The sequence below is a fragment of the Trichogramma pretiosum genome, unplaced genomic scaffold (genome assembly GCF_000599845.2).
Source record: "Trichogramma pretiosum strain Unisexual culture from Peru unplaced genomic scaffold, Tpre_2.0 scaffold28, whole genome shotgun sequence".
Taxonomy (NCBI): Eukaryota; Metazoa; Arthropoda; class Insecta; order Hymenoptera; family Trichogrammatidae; genus Trichogramma; species Trichogramma pretiosum.
In genome coordinates this window covers 41,271-66,356 of record NW_019641710.1, presented here as the reverse complement: position 1 = coordinate 66,356, position 25,086 = coordinate 41,271, and the positions used below count along the sequence as shown (strand labels likewise).

At 35.3% G+C, this 25,086-nt stretch overlaps 2 protein-coding genes across 2 annotated transcripts; both read left to right on the top strand.

Annotated features, from left to right (window-relative positions):
• The first annotated feature begins 8,759 nt into the window (after positions 1-8,759).
• Positions 8,760-13,865, top strand: LOC111694562. The gene is made up of 3 exons (XM_023463158.1): positions 8,760-9,852; positions 10,075-10,266; positions 10,336-13,865. Exons 1-3 carry the CDS (start codon positions 8,760-8,762, stop codon positions 13,863-13,865), a joined length of 4,815 nt encoding a protein of 1,604 aa, XP_023318926.1.
• A 788-nt stretch (positions 13,866-14,653) lies between these two features.
• Positions 14,654-17,356, top strand: LOC111694561. The gene is made up of 3 exons (XM_023463157.1): positions 14,654-15,920; positions 15,975-16,151; positions 16,227-17,356. Exons 1-3 carry the CDS (start codon positions 14,654-14,656, stop codon positions 17,354-17,356), a joined length of 2,574 nt encoding a protein of 857 aa, XP_023318925.1.
• Positions 17,357-25,086: the final 7,730 nt, after the last annotated feature.

Sequence of the window (25,086 nt, the reverse complement as noted above, 5' to 3'; positions counted from 1 at the left end):
ACAATTTGTTTACAAGAGACGGTAAATTTAACATAATCTTAGTACGATTTGCCTATCAAGGGCTTGACCCTCGAATTCCGGCCAGAGCAGTTCCGGGATTATTCTTTCAGTATATTCTCCACGTTAAGGGCTAACAGGGGGCTTAATTATTTTTCATTTATAGTATTTTGCTGTAAAAGTGAAAAAAAGGATATTTTGCACCTAGGGAGTGAAAAACTGGAAAGTCTCAGAGCACGTGTAATTTATTATCCGAGGCGAAGCCGAGGCTGATAATCTGAGCCTTTCTTTTTTCGCTACATAGGTGCAAATACAATTTTTTGTGAATCCCCCAGCCTAAAGTAACATTTTCATTTCGCTCAGCGGGAGTAAAATGTTACTATAGGTTGGGGTGGCACAAAAAAATCTTTGTTCAAGAATACACATGATAACGCTTTTCAATACGCTATTGGAATGTATTTTGACCTATTAGATACTTAGAAACAGTTAAGTATAGTAATAGGAAGTGTAATGACCCTCTACATAAAATTTAGACACACCTAAACCCCCTGTCGTAAAATTGCAAGAGAGAGAATCAATCTATTGTGAAATATGTGGTTTCATCTATTAACTGGACTAAAAAATTACTTTTCTCGAAAAGTGAAGAAAAAATCTTTTTATTTTAAGTGGGAAATATAATCATTCGTTCGATGAATACGAACAAAAAACTTGTTTTAAGAACAAAATTAAAAATATGACCTTTATTTAATTATTGTATACATGACTGGTTAACTTTAATTATTGTGTATAATGAGAAATACAGTTAAAAAAAGTCTACAGTTTCAAAAAAATACTTTACTTTGCTGTATATTAAAAAAAGATAATTTTTAATGACACAAATTCACGAAAATAATTTTCGTGTCCCATTTGAAACAGTGGAATTTTTTTCATCGAATTTTTTCATTTGAAAATTTTTTTATAAATATCAACAACATGATCTTCGTTTTGAAATCACATGTAATTTTATTTTCAAACAAAAACCTTAAAAATTTCAAGACACGTGTTGAGCCACGCTTGCGCAATTCATTCATATCGATGCAAAATAATCAGCCAGGAGTATTTTAGAACATCATAGAATTTTTAAAAAATCCAGAAATTTTATTTTATTGATTTATATTACTTTAAATCTGAAAAACATTTTTATTCAAGTAAAAATATCTAAACTATTTGATCAAGAAAAAAATTGATCATAAAATTACAAAACTTAAGAATAAACGATAACCGATAACAAGAAACGAAGTTATTTTATTCTGGTTCTTCATCAATTGATTCTATAAGTAAGCTTAAATCAAGTATCATTATATATTTGTACTTAGTATAAAAATTTACATTGAGCAAATATAAAAAAGATTTTTTTTAGGAATAAAATTATTATTTACTTTTTGTTCCAATTAGTGAGAATTAAGTTTAAAAAATATTAACGATAAAATATCTAAAAATTAAAAAACCTCAAAAATGCAAAATGACACTAGCAAAACTTTACACAATCATAGATTATATACAATTATAATTTTAATCACTGAGAATTCTACGTCATTTTTTATCTCTTTTTTTAGAGAGATAAATTTAGCCATATCCTGCCAATTTTTTTATCAAATATTTAATGTTGTATTATAATTGTATTTTAATATGTAGCATATTTTTGACTTTATCGTGTAATTTATTTTAATTTAGAGACATCTTGTTGTATTATTTAATATTCTTTTCGAGGGATGAAAATTAAGTTTGAACCCAGGTCCTTCAAACTCATTGTTCCAGACTCTATACATCGAGTGATTCGAGTACTCTAGACAAAAAACATGAAAATCTCAAGGCGCATATAATTCACATTAGTTGCTTAATTCACATTGCCTCGTTTTACGCATCGGTATAGTTTTTAGTATTTTCCGGTCACTGATACGCAAACACTTTCAGTTAATATGAAACAAGTAATGGTTTAAATAAATCATTATGACGGTAGGGAAGTACTTTAACAATCATCACTCCTTAAGGTAGTATATCACCAAATTGAAATTATGGAGAGATTTCGATGAAACTCGGCACATTTCTATATTTATGCATCAAAAAGACTCTGCCAGATTTTTGAACCCTAGGGGTTAGCTCTGAGTTGAGTAATTAGTAATTAATACTTCGCTTATTTAACATGGGTAACATAAGAAAAATTTAAATTTTATCGAATATTTATCAAACCTATGGAGAGATATCAACGAAACTTTTCGTAATAGATTAAAAATACTTCAGCTTTATGTGAAACTTTTCAGAATGTCACTTCATTGGCTATGAATTAGTGAAAATCTGAAAAATTAAAGAAAAGGTTAGAAAATTGAGATTTTTTTGCTGATTAAGTATTATATCACGGTTTTTAACCAAGAGTTGCCTGTTTCTATTTTAATGTAAATTTGCAATATAATTGCAAAATAGTGCTTATTCATAAGTCAAGTTTTGACAAAATGATTGAAGAGTGACCCGAAAGGTGAGCTACTACCTTAAAAGACACGATTATTTTTAGGAAGACAACTTTTTCGTGATTCTAGGTTGCTTATGCATACTCAATCATAACCGCATTGATTTTAGTTATTTAAATATCAATGACAAATGTTGAACGGAGCTTCAACAATCTTAACGATAATCCAACTCTTTTATAATATTTAAAAATCTAACCACTAGATTTGACTCAACATCAGATTAGACTGGTACACCAAGTTAAAAGCTGGACTTGGAGACCATCTTTTTTAGGTGGTTTTTGTGCAATTATATCAAGTTAACAATTTGGTGCACCAAATGAAGAAATAAGTACTTGAAGTAATGAAATTTTTATTATAAACGAAATGAGTTAGTAAAAAAATCTCTAAGTTATGAAGACCGAGTGGTTGTGCTTATGTCTCAGCCGCATCTGAGCTCGTATTCGAGAGAACGGAGCAAGCTGCTCAAATGTTTCCTCACTCAATCAAGTCTTACGCATAACCTACGATAGGCGTGAAAATACGTAGTCTTATTTACAACAAGTCCATTAAGTTGCCATCTTGTGAATGGCCTAATTCATGCCATCTCGTAGATGCTGTCCTCGCTTTCCGGTGCCTCATCGTGACTGGACCTTTACCATCGTCTGAGGGCTGAATCCTCAGCTGTAGTATTATTTTTATAATGGAATCTGAACCACTTCGCAATCGAGTTTGACCTCATAGAGCAAAAAATCACAGGGGTCGAACCCGTGCCCTCAGAAACAACATTGACTGCAGGAGGTCCAAAGCTCTTACTCACTAAGCAACGAGGGCTTTTTTTAAAAGGTTTTTTATTGGGTTCATTAAAAAGAAATTTATTTGGTGATACATCGAGTATTAGACCGCACCGCTGGTGGACCAATGGTCCTGCATGTTGAGAATCCACACCAGCATATATCGTTAGGCATTACTTCGGTGTTGGGCGTAACCTGCATCGTAACTACATTGCATTCTTGAGTTGACTTTTCATGATTGGTTTTGCTCGGATCTTGACTCTTGCGCCAGCCTGGATATTCTTTGGTCTTCTAGCATGAGCTGGACAAGGTTTTTCCGAATCTATCTTCTTGTGTTTATGCCTATAAATGCAAAAACATGAAAATTAAGGATTAATATTAAAATTTTTTGTTTCTGATGTTAAAATATGTTTTTACAGGTCCTTTTACGACAAAAAATATGTCTGTAGTTCCTTTTATTATTAAAATTCATCCAGGATTCATATATATTGAATTGTATTTTTTAAGTCCTTGACCGCATGATTTTGAGAACAACAATTATTCAATTGGATGCCTTTAGGTCTAAAAAAGTTTTGTAATTAAATTCTTTTCCACTTAAGTGTAGCAGAATTTCAAGAAACTTTGAAATTTTTATTCATATAAAAGTACAAAGAAAATGACAAAAATAGCTATTTTAATAACGCTTATTGCTATATTTGGAGATGAGTATAGATTAAAAAAATAACTAAATAAAAAATCTGCTACACTTAAGTGGAAAAGAATTTAATTACAAAACTTTTGAGACCTAAAGGCATCCAATTGAATAATTGTTGTTCTCAAAATCATGCGGTCAAGGACTCAAAAAATACAATTCAATATATATGAATCCTGGATGAATTTTAATAATAAAAGGAACTACAGACATATTTTTTGTTGTAAATGGGCCTGTAAAAACATATTTTAACATCAGAAACAAAAAATTGTAATATTAATCCTTAATTTTCATGTTATTGCATTTATATAAACACAGGTGTGTCCTCTTCAGATGTATCCTGAATCCTTCTCTTCGTTGATGAAACACGGGCAGTGGAAAAATATTTGCACTGCGTTTTCGATTTTAGTGGAGCAGATATCGTATGCTAATGCTGTTGTCGTAGAGCTCGTTGTAGTGTTTGAAGTAGCTGTGCCTGGTCAAAAGCTGAGTAAGGTAATAGTTTACCTCTCCATGCCTCTGCTCGACCTATGATATCTAGGATCAGTCGATGGGTCCACTCTAGCATCCTTTTCTTGATGGCGATGGTAAAGCTGGTTACGCTCCTCCACGAGTAGCGATAGGAGAGGTTCTCCGGCTAAAACAGTAGTGCTTTGAGCGAGTCTTCGGGTTTGCAGGCATGCTCGTCTTAGATAGGTGATCTCCTCCGACCACCAGTAAACTGGTTCGTGATTGTGGCAACCACCCACTCTAGACATTAAGGCATCGCAAGAGCAGCAGATGGCGATGACGATCTTAGCTGCCATCTTTTTTGTGGACCCTAGTAAAACTACCTAGTTCGTCATCATGTTGGTGAAGATTTCCTCGTTATGTGAGCGAGTCGATCACCTGTAGCCCTGGTGTCTCGCGGGCCGGTGAGACCTAGTATCCTTTATCTTGAAGATAATGGCCTTATGGTTGCTGGTGGTGATCAGCCTGCTAACCTGCCAATTAGCCACGTGAAAAACGCATCCCTTCAAAAGGTGAGGTCAATGATTGACTAGCCTTGTTTGCAGATAAAAAAAGTCGGCCTGTCGCCTCGAGAGGGGTGAGCGAGTCCAAGAGCACCTCACCTAGTAGATATATAATCCTGAATTCCCACTCTGCTAACCAGACATTGAAGTCATCTGCTACGACGAGTAGTTTCTTGTCGAGAAACTCATTTGCAATGTTTGCGAAGAGGGCCGTGAATTAGACGTCAGTAGACTCGTAGGAGCGTAGACACTGAAGACGAAAATTGTAATTATGTGGATCCAGGTGTAAAATGGAATCTATCTAGCAGGTCACTCTTGCACCCTGCGTTGCCTGTTGGAATTGACGAGTTAGGGTTACAGTGGTTGTAATTCTATCGAATGAATATCGCGAAGACAAATCAGGAAGTATTACTTAATAAGTAATACTTGTCCCATCAAGTTCCAAGAAAAGGTTTTTTCGAAACTTTTTTTTAGTACTGTGTTTTTGGTAAAAATGAGGTTAAAAAAATATGAGAGTGACCAAGTCTAACTTTTAAATTTAGTTTAGGTATCAAGGACGCGATATTTACACGAAAACCATGAGATTTCAAATGGTTTTCATTTGGATTATCGAAAAACAAAACAATTTTTTTCAAAATTACTTGTTTTTTGATCAAATAAATTGACTCGACAATTTTGATGTAACAATTTTTCATTAACTTATTGTTTGAGAATTGTTTAAACAATCATTGTAAAAAGGATGGGTGCATGATAGGGTCTCAAAGGAAAACACTGCAAAATCTCATAAATTTCTATTTTCACAATTTTCTTTATTAATCACTCAAAAACACTGTTAATTTAATAAAAACTGAGTCTAGATAATGAAAATGTTGATAACAATTATAACATTGTTGAGTTCACTGAATTAGTCAATTGATTTTACACTTGAGTTATCATTAATAATTGCACCAATAAATTGAGTAGTCAACGCGAAGCGAGATTGTATTAATTCACACTTAGTTCTCAAAGACTTTATACAAAGATTGAGTTGTCAACACAAGATTGATTTTATTAATCCACTCTGATTTGTCGTGAGTTGTTGCACTTTAGACGTGCAACACCTCTCTTGAGTTCACAGCGAGTTGAACTTGATTTGTGAGCAGACCGGAGCAACACACAAGAGGTTAAATTAATCCTCTCGTGCGCAGGTGTGAGCAGCCGGATGAGTTGGCCGAGTTCACGTGAGATTGCACATGGCACCGTGTAACCTCACTTTCACTCGTCGTGTGCTCGTGCGAGTGAGATGCGCCGAAATAATCCCGAGAGTGGAGGTGATGACAAAAAGATTCCACCAGGCCTGCAGTAGACATTATTGGTCTTCAATTGCAGTCTGGATGGTTTTTTTACCTGGTCGCAATCGATGAGTTGACTCCGATTCGCAGACCGATGAGTTGCGCTTCGATGAGTAGAGCGATGAAAAGAGCTTGCCGAAAAGTCCTTGTTGACTGGCTTGCGCTTGTTGAGACGATCTAGGGCGGTTGAGTTGATGAAGCTGTCCAAGATGATGATGCTCGATGTAGCCTTATAGAGCTGACGTCGGGAAAATTCTCGCAGTTGACCAAGTAGATGCACGAGACACGAGCGAGGTGCTGATTAGTCGAGTGCAGAAACGAGAAGACCGTGTACGCGAACAATGCGCAGTTAGCAGAGATGCCGTCGGCACGTGCCGCGGCGCGACGCCATCTCTCGCTTCACAGCGAGAGTTACGCGCAGGTCTGCACACACGTGAACGTGTGTGAGTACAGGCGTGCGTGTGTTCTGCCTTGTTCGAATATTTCTCGAACACTTATCGTGAAATATATGTAACAATACTGAAAGATGTTTTGTTTGATGTTATGTTGAGCTTCACTCTACAACTTTATTAATAGATCTGCCTCGAGCTTAAGTTTTACCCCGGTTATATACTTATTTATTCCTGCATATTTTCAGTAAGAGAACATCTTGATGTTTTTTCCAAGTTGCGAAATAATATGTTATTGGTCAATTGTCGACCTACGACACATGTGCCATTCTATATACCCATATTTGGGCGAGTTATTCTCGGAACTCCGGTCGCTCGGTGACCCTAGCAGCGTACACGGGTCAAGGCCAGCGTTCAGCAGTGGCAAGACGCTACTACTCTCCCTCTACTGCGGCACGTCACGACAGCCTGTGTGTGTCGACGCTCATGCCTTGGTAACATCTATGCGGCGTTGTGTAACTCTGTCTTTCTAGAGCGCTTGTGCATGTTTGACAAAGGGGTGGTTCACTTTGCAAAAATTTTCGAAATCGCCTTTACAAATTATATTTTTAGAAAATTCAAGTCTTACAATGAATAAAACCGTTTTCAGAATGTCGAAAAAGTTACTGGTTCCTTGGCGATAGATTTTTAAAGTTTAAAAACGGGGTCTGAAAATCGGACGAAAATAGTTGATATTAAATGTATTACCTGTTTCGGTTATAGCTGGAAATTGAAATGGTAGAGACTGTTTTTTGTGTATTTTTATCTGTAGAATCAAATGGCGTTCTCAGATTAAAGATTGGATCATAACTTTTTTCAGAAAATTGATTTTTGTGCTTCGAAAAAGCAAAATTTTTTACTTTTACCCGCTTTCGCCTTGTAGGAAATGAGGAGAAAAAATCTAGGAGAAATTTTGAGAATGGATTCAGTTAGCATTTTTCCCATAGAACAAAATCATATACATAATGATATACTTTAAATTCATGTACGAACTTGAAAAACATTTTTTCAAAAAAATTTTCAGCGATAAATACCGGAAAGCTACGATATACGGTATTTTACATTATTGACGTTACTGTAATGATAAGAAAAGCCGTTATGAACAAGTTCATTATAATTTTATTATTTACAGTCGAATTAACATAATTTTATTATTTACTTTCGAATTTTTACTTCGAATTTTTACTTCGAATTTCAAACAAATTTAAATTGAAGCAATCAATGCTATATCAATAAATTATTCAAGAGTAAATGGAAAATTTTCTTCTATTGGTGTACACTGACAAGGAGACCACCCCAGCTCCGAGTCATGGTGTGCTCCAAAATTTTTTTGGGGTCTCCTGGTACCCAATAATGAAGCTCCCTGTCCTTAATTCGATCTCATGGGCCTTAGGGCCCATTTTTTAGAGGATTTTCCACATTATAAACAAATCTCTTTTATTTTCTATATCGATATAGAAGTACTTAAACGGAAAAATGCAACGATCAAAAGTTTTAAAATTTTTTAAAGAATCTGCTTGAATTTTTTCAGAATTTTTGGGACCATCTATCTGTCGCGTCACGAACGTGATGCGACAGAGACGCACAACTGCGACTCCTGCGCGTGCACGCGGTGATGGCTGGCCAACGGCTAGTATGTGCATGATCGGAAGGGTTATTAGTTTTTGAGCGCTTCGATCCAACGGATCTGATTGTTCTAGAAAAAACGACTAACGATAGCAATTCATTCACCTTCTTGGTTGAAACTTGATTCTTTTGTGTGTGTGTGTGTGTGTGTGTATATGCGTGTATAAGTATAAGTGACAAAAACAGTGAATAAAATACATTGGTTTTTTTTTACCGAAAGGTTTTTTTTCCATAAAAAGTGTTGTGATTATTTAATAAACCTCTAATTTAATAAACATTCTCATTCAATGAGCCTTCAAACCACCGACGGTTAGAAAGCTAAAATTATTCATGGTGCCTCCTGTGAGGTTATGAAGTAACCTCAAACGTAAAACAGTTAGTAGTGATAACAATAGAACAATGGCAGCTCAAGAAAATCGTATAGCCTACATTGTGCGTAAAGGTGAAATGCTTGAAAAACATATAGAAAATTTAAACAAATATATAAGTTCACCACAAGTTAACAACACTGTTAACGCAAATCTGCGATTGGCAAATGTTTCAAGTCTATACAAAGACTATATGAAATACAATGATGAACTCATGTTGTTAAAGGCTGATCATCCCCGCTTTGTTTTTTTTTTTGAAATAGAAGCTAATTACTACGAAGTAGCTACACAGATAAATAAAATGCAAAACATTATTCAAAATTCATCGCAAAATGCTAGCAATGTTACTATAATTGAGCGGCAAGATATGCCGAAATTACCGACAGTAAAAATTCCAACTTTCGACGGTTCTCGAGAAAAATGGCTGACTTATAAGAATAAGTTTATTGCCTTGGTACATTCTCGAACAGATATAAGTAATTTAGTAAAACATACACAACTAGAAAGTTCGCTGTCCGGACCCGCGCTCAGTAAAATTGCGGAATTTCCGGCTAGTGAAGAGAATTATTCTCGTGCGTGGCAAGCGTTACTCGATTCGTACGACCAAAAGCGTATTATGGTGTCTGAACATCTCGATGCTATTATTGATTTACCATTTATAACAAAGTCATCTGCAACAGAATTATCATCATTAATGGATACTGCTCGACAACATGCCAGTATGTTAGAACAATTGGAAGTTAAATCAATTGACCAACTGATCATCAGACATATTGAAAGATGTCTACCAGCAGCTACGCGATCAAGATGGGAAGAACGATTAGATGTGAATACGTTGCCGACACTGAACGAGCTGTACAAATTTGTTCAAGCGTCCATTTTCAAATTACATTCTCTAGAAAGGAATAATATAGTGACTCGTAGCGCAACAAAAAAAAGATTAGGAGAAAATTCAGATAAATCTCAATATAAACAGCCAAGATTGAATGGACAAACCTTTGTCACCTCCACGTCTACTTCATGTCCGAAATGTCTAGATAAACATCGACTTTATCAATGCCCAGCTTTTGAAAGATTGAATATTCCAGATTGTTGGGAATTCATAAAAACTCAACATTTATGTCGTAATTGTCTGAATTTTCACAAATTTCAGTGCACAAATGAAAAACGATGCAAAAAATGTAATCGTGAGCATCATACACTTCTTCATGCTGATAAGAAAACTCAGTTACACAATGATCACCAATCAAATCGACGAGAGTCGGTTCAAAGCAATTTGGAATCTAGACAAGCACAAGGATGTAATGCTCCTTTATGACTAACACGATATCGTGATTTTACAACAGCTTATCCAGTTGATTCACAATTGATGACCACGGCGGTAGTAAATTTTAAAAATAGACATGAACAATTAGTTGCAGCTCGTGTTTTATTGGATTCGTGCTCAACAGTGAATCTAATGACAAAACGGTTTGCAGAAGCATTAAACTTACCCAAGCAAAATTGTATGGTCAATATAGGAGCACTCAACGGTTTAGGCATGATTTCTAATCAATACATCAGAGCTACATTAAATTCAAATTACAATAATTTTCAACGAACATTAGATTTTTTAATAGTGCCAACTATAGCAGATTTCATTCCTAACGAACCTTTTCCTCGTGAATTATTTAATATACCAAAGAATATTCAATTGGCGGATTCACAATTTCATAGCCCTAAACCCATTGATGTTTTATTGGCTTCAAGAACGACACTTTCCGTTTTAGCGGTTGGTCAAATCAAATGTGAACATGATGAAACTGAAATTGTGTTGCAAAAAACCCGTTTAGGATGGGTAGTAGCTGGTGGATCGGAAAATATGGACAATCGCAAAAACTCGTCGTGCAATATCATCAAATTAGATAAGATTATTGAACAATTTTGGACGATCGAAGATCTTGATCATGAACCTTCGAAAACACGAGACGAATTAGTTTGTGAACGACATTACAGTGAACATACTGAACGAAATAGTACAGGCAAATATATCGTGCGTTTACCATTTCGAGATAATGTGTCTCAATTAGGAGAATCTCGACTACACGCCCTTAAGCGGTTTCGCAATCTCGAAAAAACATTTAAATTCAAGCCTTTTCTTCGAAAGGAATATGAACGAGTTATGAACGAATACATTTCATTGGGACATATGTCAAGATGTGACGATTCAAGTGAAGGATATTTCTTACCTCATCATGCAGTTATCAAAGAAGCTAGCGAGACGACTAAGGTCAGAGTAGTATTTGATGCCTCAGCTAAAACATCGACTGGTATTTCTTTAAATGATGTGCTCATGGTAGGCCCAACTATTCAAGACACCATTATGGAACAATTGCTTCGATTCCGAACACATCGTTATGTAATCACTGCTGATATTGAAAAAATGTATCGGCAAATTTTAATTCATCCCGATGACAGAAAGTTTCAAAAAACTTTTTGGTACGATCAAGGTAAAATAAAACCATTTCAATTAAATACAGTTACATCTGGTACAGCATCGGCTCCATACTTAGCAATTCACACGATTCAACAGTTGGCTCGAGATGAAGCTAAGGAATTTCCGAAGGCAAGTCAATTGTTACTTCGAGACTTTTACGTGGATGATTTTATTTCTGGAGCCAATTCAATAGAAGAAATAACAACAATCCGAGATGAAATGATCGAATTATTGAGTCGTGGTGGTTTTACCATAAGACAGTGGGCTTCCAATCACGAATCAGCTTTAGAAAATCTAAATAATAAATTGTTCAACCTGGATTGCGTCATCAAAGAAAATCCTATTCATAAACTCCTATTCAAATACACAGTGGCATCGATAAATTTAAATAAAATACACACTAAACGTGCTGTTTTGTCAGAAATATCAAAAATTTTTGATCCTCTAGGAATGCTGGGACCAGTATTACTATATGCAAAGGTGCTCATGCAAGATTGTTGGAAGGCGGGAGTCAATTGGGACGAGTCTCTGCCTCAGGAAATTCAAACCAGGTGGTCTTTATTAGCGAATCAATTACCTTTATTACAAAGCTTTACAATACCTCGTCAATGTTTGATTATCGATCCAGTAAACGTAGAGATACATGGATTCTGCGACGCTTGTATTCGTGGATATGGCGCATGCATATTCGTCAGATCTACTGATTCGAGAGGAAAGGTGATGGTGCGTTTGTTATGTAGCAAATCCAGAGTAGCGCCTTTAAAGGGTATAACTATACCACGCCTTGAGTTATGTGCAGCATCGTTATTAAAGAAATTGTACGAAAAAATAAGGTTACAATTAACATTTAAAAGAGATCGAAGGATTTTTTGGTCAGATTCTACAATAGTGCTTAGTTGGATTAAAAAGGCACCGCATCTTTTACGGACTTTCGAAGCAAACCGAGTCAAAGATATTCAGTCATTAGGAAACGAAATTCAATGGAGACATGTACGATCTGATGATAATCCGGCAGATCATCTTTCTCGTGGACAATTACCTTCTGAATTTTTAAGAAATTCTCTCTGGACTAACGGTCCTGTGTGGTTATCAAAACCTGAGGTTGATTGGCCTGAAGAATCAAACGTACAATTAAAGGAGCTTCCTGGACTAAAATTAGCAACATGTTTATTATTAAAGAAACAGAGTGAATTTTTTTCTCAGTTCTATGATCGATTTTCCTCATATTCAAGTCTTATCAAAACTACGGCATATCTGTTTCGTTGGAAAAATTTGAAAACTTTAAAAAATACCAGAAGCCAGAGAACTCAACTATCATTAACAGAAATACGAGATGCTGAACGATGGATTATTTCCAAAATACAACAAGAAAGATTTGACAAAGAAATAAAATTACTTGCTACGGCTGAAGATAAAGATAAGGATAGTACTATAGTTCCATTTCGGAAAAGAACTTCTTTGGACGAGTTAAATCCCTTTCTGGATGAATATGGATTAATTCGTGTTGGTGGTCGTTTAAAAAGGGCAAATTTAATTTATAACACGAAACATCCTCTTTTACTACCAAATAAACATCACGTGTGTGATCTGTTGATACGTGAAACTCACAACCAGAATTTACATTCGGGGATTCAAACTACGATGTACAGTCTTCGAAACCGATTTTGGATCTTGAATGCGAAAAATCAAATTAGAAAAATAATTCACCAATGTATAGAATGTATTCGGCAACGACCGAAAAAATCTCATGCTCAGATGGCTGATTTACCTGAAGTAAGAGTAAACGAAGCTCCAGCATTTTGTCATACTGGCGTAGACTTCTGTGGTCCCTTTATTATAAAGGAAAAACGATATCGCAACAAAACATTTATAAAAACGTATGGCTGTGTATTTGTTTGTATGGTATCTAAAGCAGTGCATATAGAACTTGCTACCGATTTGTCGACTGAAGCTTTCTTAGCGGCATTACGTAGATTTATAGGACGAAGAGGAAGACCGGAGCATATTTATTCTGATAATGGCACAAATTTTGTGGGCGCCAATAAAGATTTGCAACAAATTTATCAATTAATCGAGACATCAGAAAACCAAAAAACCATAGAAAATTTTGCACTTTCCAAACGTATACAATGGCATTTTAATCCGCCATTATCACCACATTTTGGTGGTCTATGGGAAGCTGCAGTAAAGGGTTTCAAACATCATTTGAAAAGAGTGTTACACGATCATAAATTAACGTATGAACAACTAAATACGTTGTTAATTGAGATTGAGGCAGTTTTAAATTCTCGACCACTATATGCCATTTCAGCTGATCCAAACGATCCTTTAGTTATAACACCGGCACATATATTAATAGGACGACCGTTTAATTTTATACCTGAAGAAACTATCACTTCAGTTCCTGATAATCGTCTTTCGACCTATAATTTTATCACTAAGGCTCGGCAAGATTTTTGGAGTAAGTGGCAAAAGGAATATTTGCATGAATTACAACGACGACAAAAATGGCATGAATCATCGACGGAGCTCAAAGTTGGAGATGTGGTTCTTTTGATGGAGGATCACGCAATAGGATGTTCACGGTGGCCTCTTGGAGTTATTATGGAGACATTTCCTGGAAGCGATGGANTTAAAAAATCACCACGCCTTTGTTTATAAACATTAAAAGCTGAAATTTGGTATACATTCGAACGAAATGTTGAACTTTTATATGTAAACGAATGCAACTATCAATCACCGTTATTTTTTCAACGATAATATTATTAACTAACAAAACATTCTGACTCTATCATACACTCGCAAGGGTAGCGGAGTGGGGGAAGGCCGAGGCGAGCTGTTCCGGCCGCTCGAAAAACTTGACATTGACTTTTCAAAATGAAGCGCACTGGAAAAAATAACGTTATCTCGGCTTCTATTGAACCGAATTGCTTCTTTTTTTTTTTAAATTAAAGCTCTCAACAAATAATTAACAATTACATATGTCGCGTCACGAACGTGATGCGACAGAGACGCACAACTGCGACTCCTGCGCGTGCGCGCGGTGATTGCTGGCCAACGGCTAGTATGTGCATGATCGGAAGGGGTATTAGAGTTTGAGCGCTTCGATCCAACGGATCTGATTGTTCTAAAAAAAAAACGACTAACGATAGCAATTCATTCACCTTCTTGGTTGAAACTTGATTCTTTTGTGTGTGTGTGTATATGCGTGTATAAGTATAAGTGACAAAAACAGTGAATAAAAGACATTGGTTTTTTTTTACCGAAAGGTTTTTTTTTCCATAAAAAGTGTTGTGATTATTTAATAAACCTCTCATTTAATAAACATTCTCATTCAATGAGCCTTCAAACCACCGACGGTTAGAAAGCTAAAAATATTCATGGTGCCTCCTGTGAGGTTATGAAGTAACCTTAAACGTAAAACAGTTAGTAGTGATAACAATAGAACAATGGCAGCTCAAGAAAATCGTATAGCATACATTGTGCGTAAAGGTGAAATGCTTGAAAAACATATAGAAAATTTAAACAAATATATAAGTTCACCACAAGCAGATCCTGTTAACGCAAATCTGCGATTGGCAAATGTTTCAAGTCTATACAAAGACTATATGAAATACAATGATGAACTCATGTCGTTAAAGGCTGATCATCCCCGCATCGATGTTTTTTTTGAAATAGAAGCTAATTACTACGAAGTAGCTACACAGATAAATAAAATGCAAAACATTATTCAAAATTCATCGCAAAATGCTAGCAATGTTACTATAATTGAGCGGCAAGATATGCCGAAATTGCCTACAGTAAAAATTCCAACTTTCGACGGTTCTCGAGAAAAATGGCTGACTTATAAGAATAAGTTTATTGCCTTGGTACATTCTCGAACAGATATAAGTAATTTAGTAAAACATACACAACTAGAAAGTTCGCTGTCCGGACCCGCGCTCAGTAAAATTGCGGAATTTCCGGCTAGTGAAGAGAATTATTCTCGTGCTTGGCAAGCGTTACTCGATTCGTACGACCAAAAGCGTATTATGGTGTCTGAACATCTTGATGCTATTATTGATTTACCATTTATAACAAAGTCATCTGCAACAGAATTATCATCATTAATGGATACTGCTCGACAACATGCCAGTATGTTAGAACAATTGGAAGTTAAATCAATTGACCAACTGATCATCAGACATATTGAAAGATGTCTACCAGCAGCTACGCGATCAAGATGGGAAGAACGATTAGATGTGAATACGTTGCCGACACTGAACGAGCTGTACAAATTTGTTCAAGCGTCCATTTTCAAATTACATTCTCTAGAAAGGAATAATATAGTGACTCGTAGCGCAACAAAAAAAAGATTAGGAGAAAATTCAGATAAATCTCAATATAAACAGCCAAGATTGAATGGACAAACCTTTGTCACCTCCACGTCAACTTCATGTCCGAAATGTCTAGATAAACATCGACTTTATCAATGCCCAGCTTTTGAAAGATTGAATATTCCAGATCGTTGGGAATTCATAAAAACTCAACATTTATGTCGCAATTGTCTGAATTTTCACAAATCTCAGTGCACAAATGAAAAACGATGCAAAAAATGTAATCGTGAGCATCATACACTTCTTCATGCTGATAAGAAAACTCAGTTACACAATGATCACCAATCAAATCGACGAGAGTCGGTTCAAAGCAATTTGGAATCTAGACAAGCACAAGGATGTAATGCTCCTTTATGACTAACACGATATCATGATTTTACAACAGCTTATCCAGTTGATTCACAATTGATGACCACGGCGGTAGTAAATTTTAAAAATAGACATGAACAACTAGTTGCAGCTCGTGTTTTATTGGATTCGTGCTCAACAGTGAATCTAATGACAAAACGGTTTGCAGAAGCATTAAACTTACCCAAGCAAAATTGTATGGTCAATATAGGAGCTCTCAACGGTTTAGGCATGATTTCTAATCAATACATCAGAGCTACATTAAATTCAAATTACAATAATTTTCAACGAACATTAGATTTTTTAATAGTGCCAACTATAGCAGATTTCATTCCTAACGAACCTTTTCCTCGTGAATTATTTAATATACCAAAGAATATTCAATTGGCGGATCCACAATTTCATAGCCCTAAACCCATTGATGTTTTATTGGCTTCAAGAACGACACTTTCCGTTTTAGCGGTTGGTCAAATCAAATGTGAACATGATGAAACTGAAATTGTGTTGCAAAAAACCTGTTTAGGATGGGTAGTAGCTGGTGGATCGGAAAATATGGACAATCGCAAAAACTCGTCGTGCAATATCATCAAATTAGATAAGATTATTGAACAATTTTGGACGATCGAAGATCTTGATCATGAACCTTCGAAAACACGAGACGAATTAGTTTGTGAACGACATTACAGTGAACATACTCAACGAAATAGTACAGGCAAATATATCGTGCGTTTACCATTTCGAGATAATGTATCTCAATTAGGAGAATCTCGACTACACGCCCTTAAGCGGTTTCACAATCTCGAAAGAACATTTAAATTCAAGCCTTCTCTTCGAAAGGAGTATGAACGAGTTATGAACGAATACATTTCATTGGGACATATGTCAAGATGTGACGATTCAAGTGAAGGATATTTCTTACCTCATCATGCAGTTATCAAAGAAGCTAGCGAGACGACTAAGGTCAGAGTAGTATTTGATGCCTCAGCTAAAACATCGACTGGTATTTCTTTAAATGATGTGCTCATGGTAGGCCCAACTATTCAAGACACCATTATGGAACAATTGCTTCGATTCCGAACACATCGTTATGTAATCACTGCTGATATTGAAAAAATGTATCGGCAAATTTTAATTCATCCCGATGACAGAAAGTTTCAAAAAACTTTTTGGTACGATCAAGGTCAAATAAAACCATTTCAATTAAATACAGTTACATTTGGTACAGCATCGGCTCCATACTTAGCAATTCGCACGATTCAACAGTTGGCTCGAGATGAAGCTAAGGAATTTCCGAAGGCAAGTCAATTGTTACTTCGAGACTTTTACGTGGATGATTTTATTTCTGGAGCCAATTCAATAGAAGAAATAACAACAATCCGAGATGAAATGATCGAATTATTGAGTCGTGGTGGTTTTACCATAAGATAGTGGGCTTCCAATCACGAATCAGCTTTAGAAAATCTAAATAATAAAATGTTCAACCTGGATTGCGTCATCAAAGAAAATCCTATTCATAAAACTCTCGGAATTATGTGGGATTCTCAACACGATAGTCTCAAATACACAGTGGCATCGATAAATTTAAATAAAATACACACTAAACGTGCTCTTTTGTCAGAAATATCAAAAATTTTTGATCCTCTAGGAATGCTGGGACCAGTATTACTATATGCTAAGGTGCTCATGCAAGATTGTTGGAAGGCGGGAGTCAATTGGGACGAGTCTCTGCCTCAGGAAATTCACACCAGGTGGTCTTTATTAGCGAATCAATTACCTTTATTACAAAGCTTTACAATACCTCGTCAATGTTTGATTATCGATCCAGTAAACGTAGAGATACATGGATTCTGCGACGCTTGTATTCGTGGATACGGCGCATGCATATTCGTCAGATCTACTGATTCGAGAGGAAAGGTGATGGTGCGTTTGTTATGTAGCAAATCCAGAGTAGCGCCTTTAAAGGGTATAACTATACCACGCCTTGAGTTATGTGCAGCATCGTTATTAAAGAAATTGTACGAAAAAATAAGGTTACAATTAACATTTAAAAGAGATCGAACGATTTTTTGGTCAGATTCTACAATAGTGCTTACAAGGAGACCACATGAGATGTGGGTCACCAAATGTCCTGAAAATTTTTTTCTGGTCTCCTGGTATCTAATAATAAAGCCCTCTATGCTTAGTTTGATCCAATGGGCCTTAGGGCCCATTTTAGAAATCATTTTCTAGTTTATTGAAAAATCTTTGTGATTTTCTAACTCGTAATAGGACATTTTAAACGGAAAATTGCACAATGTACAAGTCTCAGAATTAGTCAAAGAATACATTTGAATTTTTTCAGAATTTTCGAGACCTGCTATCACCTATTTTCAAAGGCCCAAATTTAATTTTTTACTTTTTTCTTAAGAATTTCAGAGACTTTTGAAAATAAGTGATTGTAGGTTTCAAAAATTCTGAAAAAATTCAAATGTATTCTTTGACTAATTCTGAGACTTGTACAGTGTGCAATTTTCCGTTTAAAATGTCATATTACGAGTTAGAAAATCACAAAGATTTTTCAATAAACTAGAAAATGATTTCTAAAATGGGCCCTAAGGCCCATTGGATCAAACTAAGCATAGAGGGCTTTATTATTAGATACCAGGAGACCAGAAAAAAATTTTCAGGACATTTGGTGACCCACATCTCATGTGGTCTCCTTGTTAGTTGGATTAAAAAGGCACCGCATCTTTTACGGACTTTCGAAGCAAACCGAGTCAAAGATATTCAGTCATTAGGAAACGAAATTCAATGGAGACATGTACGATCTGATGATAATCCGGCAGATCATCTTTCTCGTGGACAATTACCTTCTGAATTTTTAAGAAATTCTCTCTGGACTAACGGTCCTGTGTGGTTATCAAAACCTGAGGTTGATTGGCCTGAAGAATCAAACGTACAATTAAAGGAGCTTCCTGGACTAAAATTAGCAACATGTTTATTATTAAAGAAACAGAGTGAATTTTTTTCTCAGTTCTATGATCGATTTTCCTCATATTCAAGTCTTATCAAAACTACGGCATATCTGTTTCGTTGGAAAAATTTGAAAACTTTAAAAAATACCAGAAGCCAGAGAACTCAACTATCATTAACAGAAATACGAGATGCTGAACGATGGATTATTTCCAAAATACAACAAGAAAGATTTGACAAAGAAATAAAATTACTTGCTACGGCTGAAGATAAAGATAAGGATAGTACTATAGTTCCATTTCGGAAAAGAACTTCTTTGGACGAGTTAAATCCTTTTCTGGATGAATATGGATTAATTCGTGTTGGTGGTCGTTTAAAAAGGGCAAATTTAATTTATAACACGAAACATCCTCTTTTACTACCAAATAAACATCACGTGTGTGATCTGTTGATACGTGAAACTCACAACCAGAATTTACATTCGGGGATTCAAACTACGATGTACAGTCTTCGAAACCGATTTTGGATCTTGAATGCGAAAAATCAAATTAGAAAAATAATTCACCAATGTATAGAATGTATTCGGCAACGACCGAAAAAATCTCATGCTCAGATGGCTGATTTACCTGAAGTAAGAGTAAACGAAGCTCCAGCATTTTGTCATACTGGCGTAGACTTCTGTGGTCCCTTTATTATAAAGGAAAAACGATATCGCAACAAAACATTTATAAAAACGTATGGCTGTGTATTTGTTTGTATGGTATCTAAAGCAGTGCATATAGAACTTGCTACCGATTTGTCGACTGAAGCTTTCTTAGCGGCATTACGTAGATTTATAGGACGAAGAGGAAGACCGGAGCATATTTATTCTGATAATGGCACAAATTTTGTGGGCGCCAATAAAGATTTGCAACAAATTTATCAATTAATCGAGACATCAGAAAACCAAAAAACCATAGAAAATTTTGCACTTTCCAAACGTATACAATGGCATTTTAATCCGCCATTATCACCACATTTTGGTGGTCTATGGGAAGCTGCAGTAAAGGGTTTCAAACATCATTTGAAAAGAGTGTTACACGATCATAAATTAACGTATGAACAACTAAATACGTTGTTAATTGAGATTGAGGCAGTTTTAAATTCTCGACCACTATATGCCATTTCAGCTGATCCAAACGATCCTTTAGTTATAACACCGGCACATATATTAATAGGACGACCGTTTAATTTTATACCTGAAGAAACTATCACTTCAGTTCCTGATAATCGTCTTTCGACCTATAATTTTATCACTAAGGCTCGGCAAGATTTTTGGAGTAAGTGGCAAAAGGAATATTTGCATGAATTACAACGACGACAAAAATGGCATGAATCATCGACGGAGCTCAAAGTTGGAGATGTTGTTCTTTTGATGGAGGATCACGCAATAGGATGTTCACGGTGGCCTCTTGGAGTTATTATGGAGACATTTCCTGGAAGCGATGGAATTGTGCGAGTAGTATCAGTCAAAACGAGCAATGGCGTGTATAAACGCAATATTACAAAAATTTGCGTTTTACCAATTAAATCAATGTTAGATTAAAATTCAAAAAAAAAGGGAAACAGTCACTCCGACGGAAACTGTTGACATTATACGTTCAATTTTATACTTTTTTCGTTACGTTTCAATACTTGAACATTTAATTAATTTTTCTTTGTAAACTGTTTAATAAATAATTAATCTATTTAAAATAAAAATTTTCATATGAATAATCAATATACATCTGATTGAAAAAAATCAAATCTCACACTGCTTCATGTGTTGAAAGGAATCAACTCCTTCGGCAGCTCGGGCCGGGAGCATGTCGCGTCACGAACGTGATGCGACAGAGACGCACAACTGCGACTCCTGCGCGTGCGCGCGGTGATGGCTGGCCAACGGCTAGTATGTGCATGATCGGAAGGGTTATTAGTTTTTGAGCGCTTCGATCCAACGGATCTGATTGTTCTAGAAAAAACGACTAACGATAGCAATTCATTCACCTTCTTGGTTGAAACTTGATTCTTTTGTGTGTGTGTGTGTGTGTGTATATGCGTGTATAAGTATAAGTGACAAAAACAGTGAATAAAATACATTGGTTTTTTTTTACCGAAAGGTTTTTTTTCCATAAAAAGTGTTGTGATTATTTAATAAACCTCTAATTTAATAAACATTCTCATTCAATGAGCCTTCAAACCACTGACGGTTAGAAAGCTAAAATTATTCACTATCACTTAATTCAAGAGACCCAAATTTGACGCTTTTCTTTATAGATTTTAGGAGTTCTTAAAGAAAGTGGTAGATAGAGTTCTCTCAAAATTAGATAGAGTTCTCTCTCTCCTGAATCTTGAGTTTTTAATTTATTTATCATTTCTCTTTTCTCACTCGGGTTGACAAAGTCATTATAAAGTGCTGGCATACAAGTTCTTTAGATAAATACCACAAGTGATTGGATAATTTTTTAAAAACAACTGTACATGATTTTGGCTCAAAACTTTTGAAATCATCCAATTCTTTCAGTAGCTTTAAATCTGTGCGTGCAGCTTCTAATGGAAATCTTGTTCAGAACCAATAAGGCATAAGGCCATAAGGCAGGGATTTTGCACTTGCGTAATTCTATTCTTGTCAAGACGCGACTGAATTAATATTTACATTATACTTTAAATCGGGACAGTAGCTACATATTATTATAGTGTATAAACAATGAGGTAAGGCGCAATAACGTACACGTAGAATACCGTTTATCGAAACTTTTCGGTATTTATCGCTGACAATTTTTTTGAAAAAGTGTTTTTCACGCTCGTACGTGAATTTATAGCATATCATTATATATATGGTTTTGTTCTACGGGAAAAATGCTAACTGAACCCATTCTCTAAATTTCTCCTAGATTTTTTCTCCTCATTTCCTACTAGACGAAAGTGGGTAAAAGTTAAAAATTTTGCTTTTTCGATGCACAAAAATCAATTTTCATGTAATGTGCATGTAATATGACTTATGCTTCGCACAGACTTAGGTCTACAGGCTACATGTGCGATCATGCCTGTGCTAGGCCTGTATGAAATAAATTCATTTCCAACATAATAAAGTGTGAGACAAACTCGTGTCAGCAGCCTCCATACTCACTACTGAACTTTGAAATATATTGAAAGTATTTTTATTTATTTATTTTATTTATTTATTAACCTTTTTTTGTATTATTAAGTACAAAGCCTGCAGGGGGCATAAGCCCGTGCACAGGATGGCACTTATATAAAAAGAAAAAAACTTAAAAACTAAACATACTGCTAAACAAACAAACGCGTTATAAAAATGAAATTCGTACAATATCAAATACAATTCAATAGATTAAGGGCTCAAAGGGGGATTCAATAATTATCTATTTCTATTTATAGTAAGGAGGTCTGTACCCCACATATTTTATCGACAGAGTCGAAAAATTTGTTTAATTTATATCTTTTTTTCTAAATCTAATATCAAAAAACGGCTCTGTGGGAACATTCGCTTTGTTGCTCTGAATAGCCGGTAAAAATTTTAGCTAATTCCACCGACCAGATTTCCCGGAATACGTGTTTGAAATTTTCACACGTTACCCCGGCTTGAAATTGCCCACATAGCCTTTTTTCGATATTCGATTTAGAAAAAAAGATATAAATTAAACAAATTTTTCGACTCTGTGGGGTACAGACCTCTTTAACTAAAAAAGTGAAAAAAATTTTGGATTGATCCTGGATAATGATCCATCAAAGTAAATGAAATGACCTACAACTTAGTCGTGTCATGCAAACACTTGGAATCTTACGGCAAACAGCTTAGATATCCTAAATGATTGTCACTGTAGGTTCACAGACTTATACTAGTTAATTTAAGTGTTTATAAATATTTAACTGGACAAAGTAATTTCAAATGGAGTATTGAAAAAGGCTTTTATGCCTGTTTTCTGAAAAAATTTTTTTTTCACTCGTTCATCTTAATATTATAAATAGGAATATACGGGGTGCGGCAAAAGTATGAATACACCTGGAAATTTCGCGAAATAAGCTTAGAAAAAAAATCGAAAACCTCGTATCCGACGTATTTTTTGAAGAGGAATCCAATGGTGACCTTGAATCTGACCTTGAACATAACCTTCAAACTCCAGCGACCCAAAAATGGATTTTTCAAATGGAAATCCCCATTTTTTATTACAGATTTAAAAAGAACGGAAAATTTTACATTGAAACATGTAATTTGTTTTTTTTTAAGGTCATTTTAAGGGCGTCACAGACGCAAATAGAACCCCCCCAATTTAACCTGAAATTAAGTTCAAGGAAGGGTTTTTTTTCTAATTGTACTGCCTCTAAAATGACCTTAAAAAAAATAATAAAATACATATTTTTACGTAACATTTTCCGCTCTTTTCAATGGTGACCTTCAATTTGACCTTGAACATAACCTATACGCTACGGTGAACCAAAAATCGATTATTCGCGCGGTGACCCGAATTTTTTATAACAGATTTGAAAAGAGCAAAAAATGTTACGTTCGACTATGTATTTTGTTTTTTTTTAAGGTCATTAAGCAGGCGGTACAATGAGAAAAAAAGCCCTTAATTGAAGTTAATTTCAGGTTAAATTGGGGTTCTATTCGCGTCTGTGACGCCCTTAAAATAACCTTAAAAAAAAAACAAATTACATGTTTCAACGTAAAATTTTCCGTTCTTTTTAAATCTGTCATAAAAAATGGGGATTTCCATTTGAAAAATCGATTTTTGGGTCACTGGGGCTTGAAGGTTATATTCAAGGTCAAATTCAAGGTCACCATTGGATTCCTCGTCAAAAAATACGTCGGATATGAGGTTTTCGATTTTTTTTCTACGCTTATTCCGCGAAATTTCCAGGTGTGTCCATACTTTTGCCGCACCCTATATAATTATTTGAGCCCCCTTGGAGCCCTTAAGATATTGATAACCACATAGGCAATATTCTTATAACACTTTTCAATTTGGATTTAAGCGAAAGATACTCAACCACTTTATCCTCAAATTCAGAGGGCGATTCATTAAAACACTTCGACGTACAATACATGTAGGTTATGTGTTCAAACTCTGTAACACAATGCGGGAGTTGTAAGCTTCTATTCTGGGTATTGGCAGGTCTATCCTCATACTCATTCCTCAAGTCACAGTATCGACGCAGTAGTAATCTTAACATTAATATTCTTCTGATACCATAGACGGCACCCCATCCTATGATTCCATATGCAGCCACACTGTAGAATAGTCCATGCACAATTTGCACCAATTGACTTCTGGATAGGGAAAGTTTGAGTCGATGAAATATGTAGATCAAGTACTTCGTTCTTTTGCCAATGTCATCGACGTGAATGCTGCACTTCATCCGTTCGTCAAATGTAAATGTAACACCCAGATATCTTGCATAGTTGACTTTATTCAAAGCATTACCATTCATATTGATGTCGAACCGGTCCGGCAACGATTCACGTCTCTTTCCAAAGACAATATACACAAATTTATTCAAATTAAGCACAAGTTTGTTAACATATAACCAAGAATAAACCTGATCCAACTTTAGTGTCATTCTGTTTGATAACTGGGACCAAGTATCCGCACTCATAAATAAATGCCGTATCGTCTGCATACGCTATAAGATCAGAGTGCACCTGTAGAGATCAGAGTACACCTTCATGCATGTCATAACTAATTTGTAAATTGCAAATCAAACCCAATTCATTGTCGAGGCTGCATTTTTTTTGAGATTTTATTAAAAAGAATACCTAAGAAATTTGAGTAAATCTAAAATATTAAGTTAGCTGTCTATGGACCGCTGGAAGTGAAACTACTCTAAATTTAATTCATTGAAAACATCAGCTAATAAAACAAGAAAAATCTTGAAAAATCTTAACAAATTTTGAAGAATAGCATGAAAAATGAAGTTTTGAAACAATTTAAAAAAATCTAAAATCAAGGAATCAAAAATTGAGAAAAGTTGAATCAAATTCCATAAAAAAAATTCAACCACGGAAAAGGACACTGAAGTTTCATTTCTGGGGCTTTTATATAGTTAAATGAGCCAAATACCAGAAGTGAAACATCAGAGTCCTTTTCCTTGGTTGAGTTTTTCTATGGAATTTCATTCAACTTTTCTTCATTTTAGTTCATAACACTATCGTCTTCCCGTTTTGC

What these genes read in the sequence shown, in the direction of transcription:
- LOC111694561 (XM_023463157.1), top strand. Translation starts at nt 14,654, where the DNA reads ATGGCAGCTCAAGAAAATCGTATAGCATACATTGTGCGTAAAGGTGAA. An exon ending in ATCTAGACAAGCACAAGGAT is followed by an intron (nt 15,921 to 15,974) that starts GTAATGCTCCTT and finishes CAGCTTATCCAG; the next exon opens with TTGATTCACAATTGATGACC. An exon ending in CAATATAGGAGCTCTCAACG is followed by an intron (nt 16,152 to 16,226) that starts GTTTAGGCATGA and finishes AACGAACATTAG; the next exon opens with ATTTTTTAATAGTGCCAACT.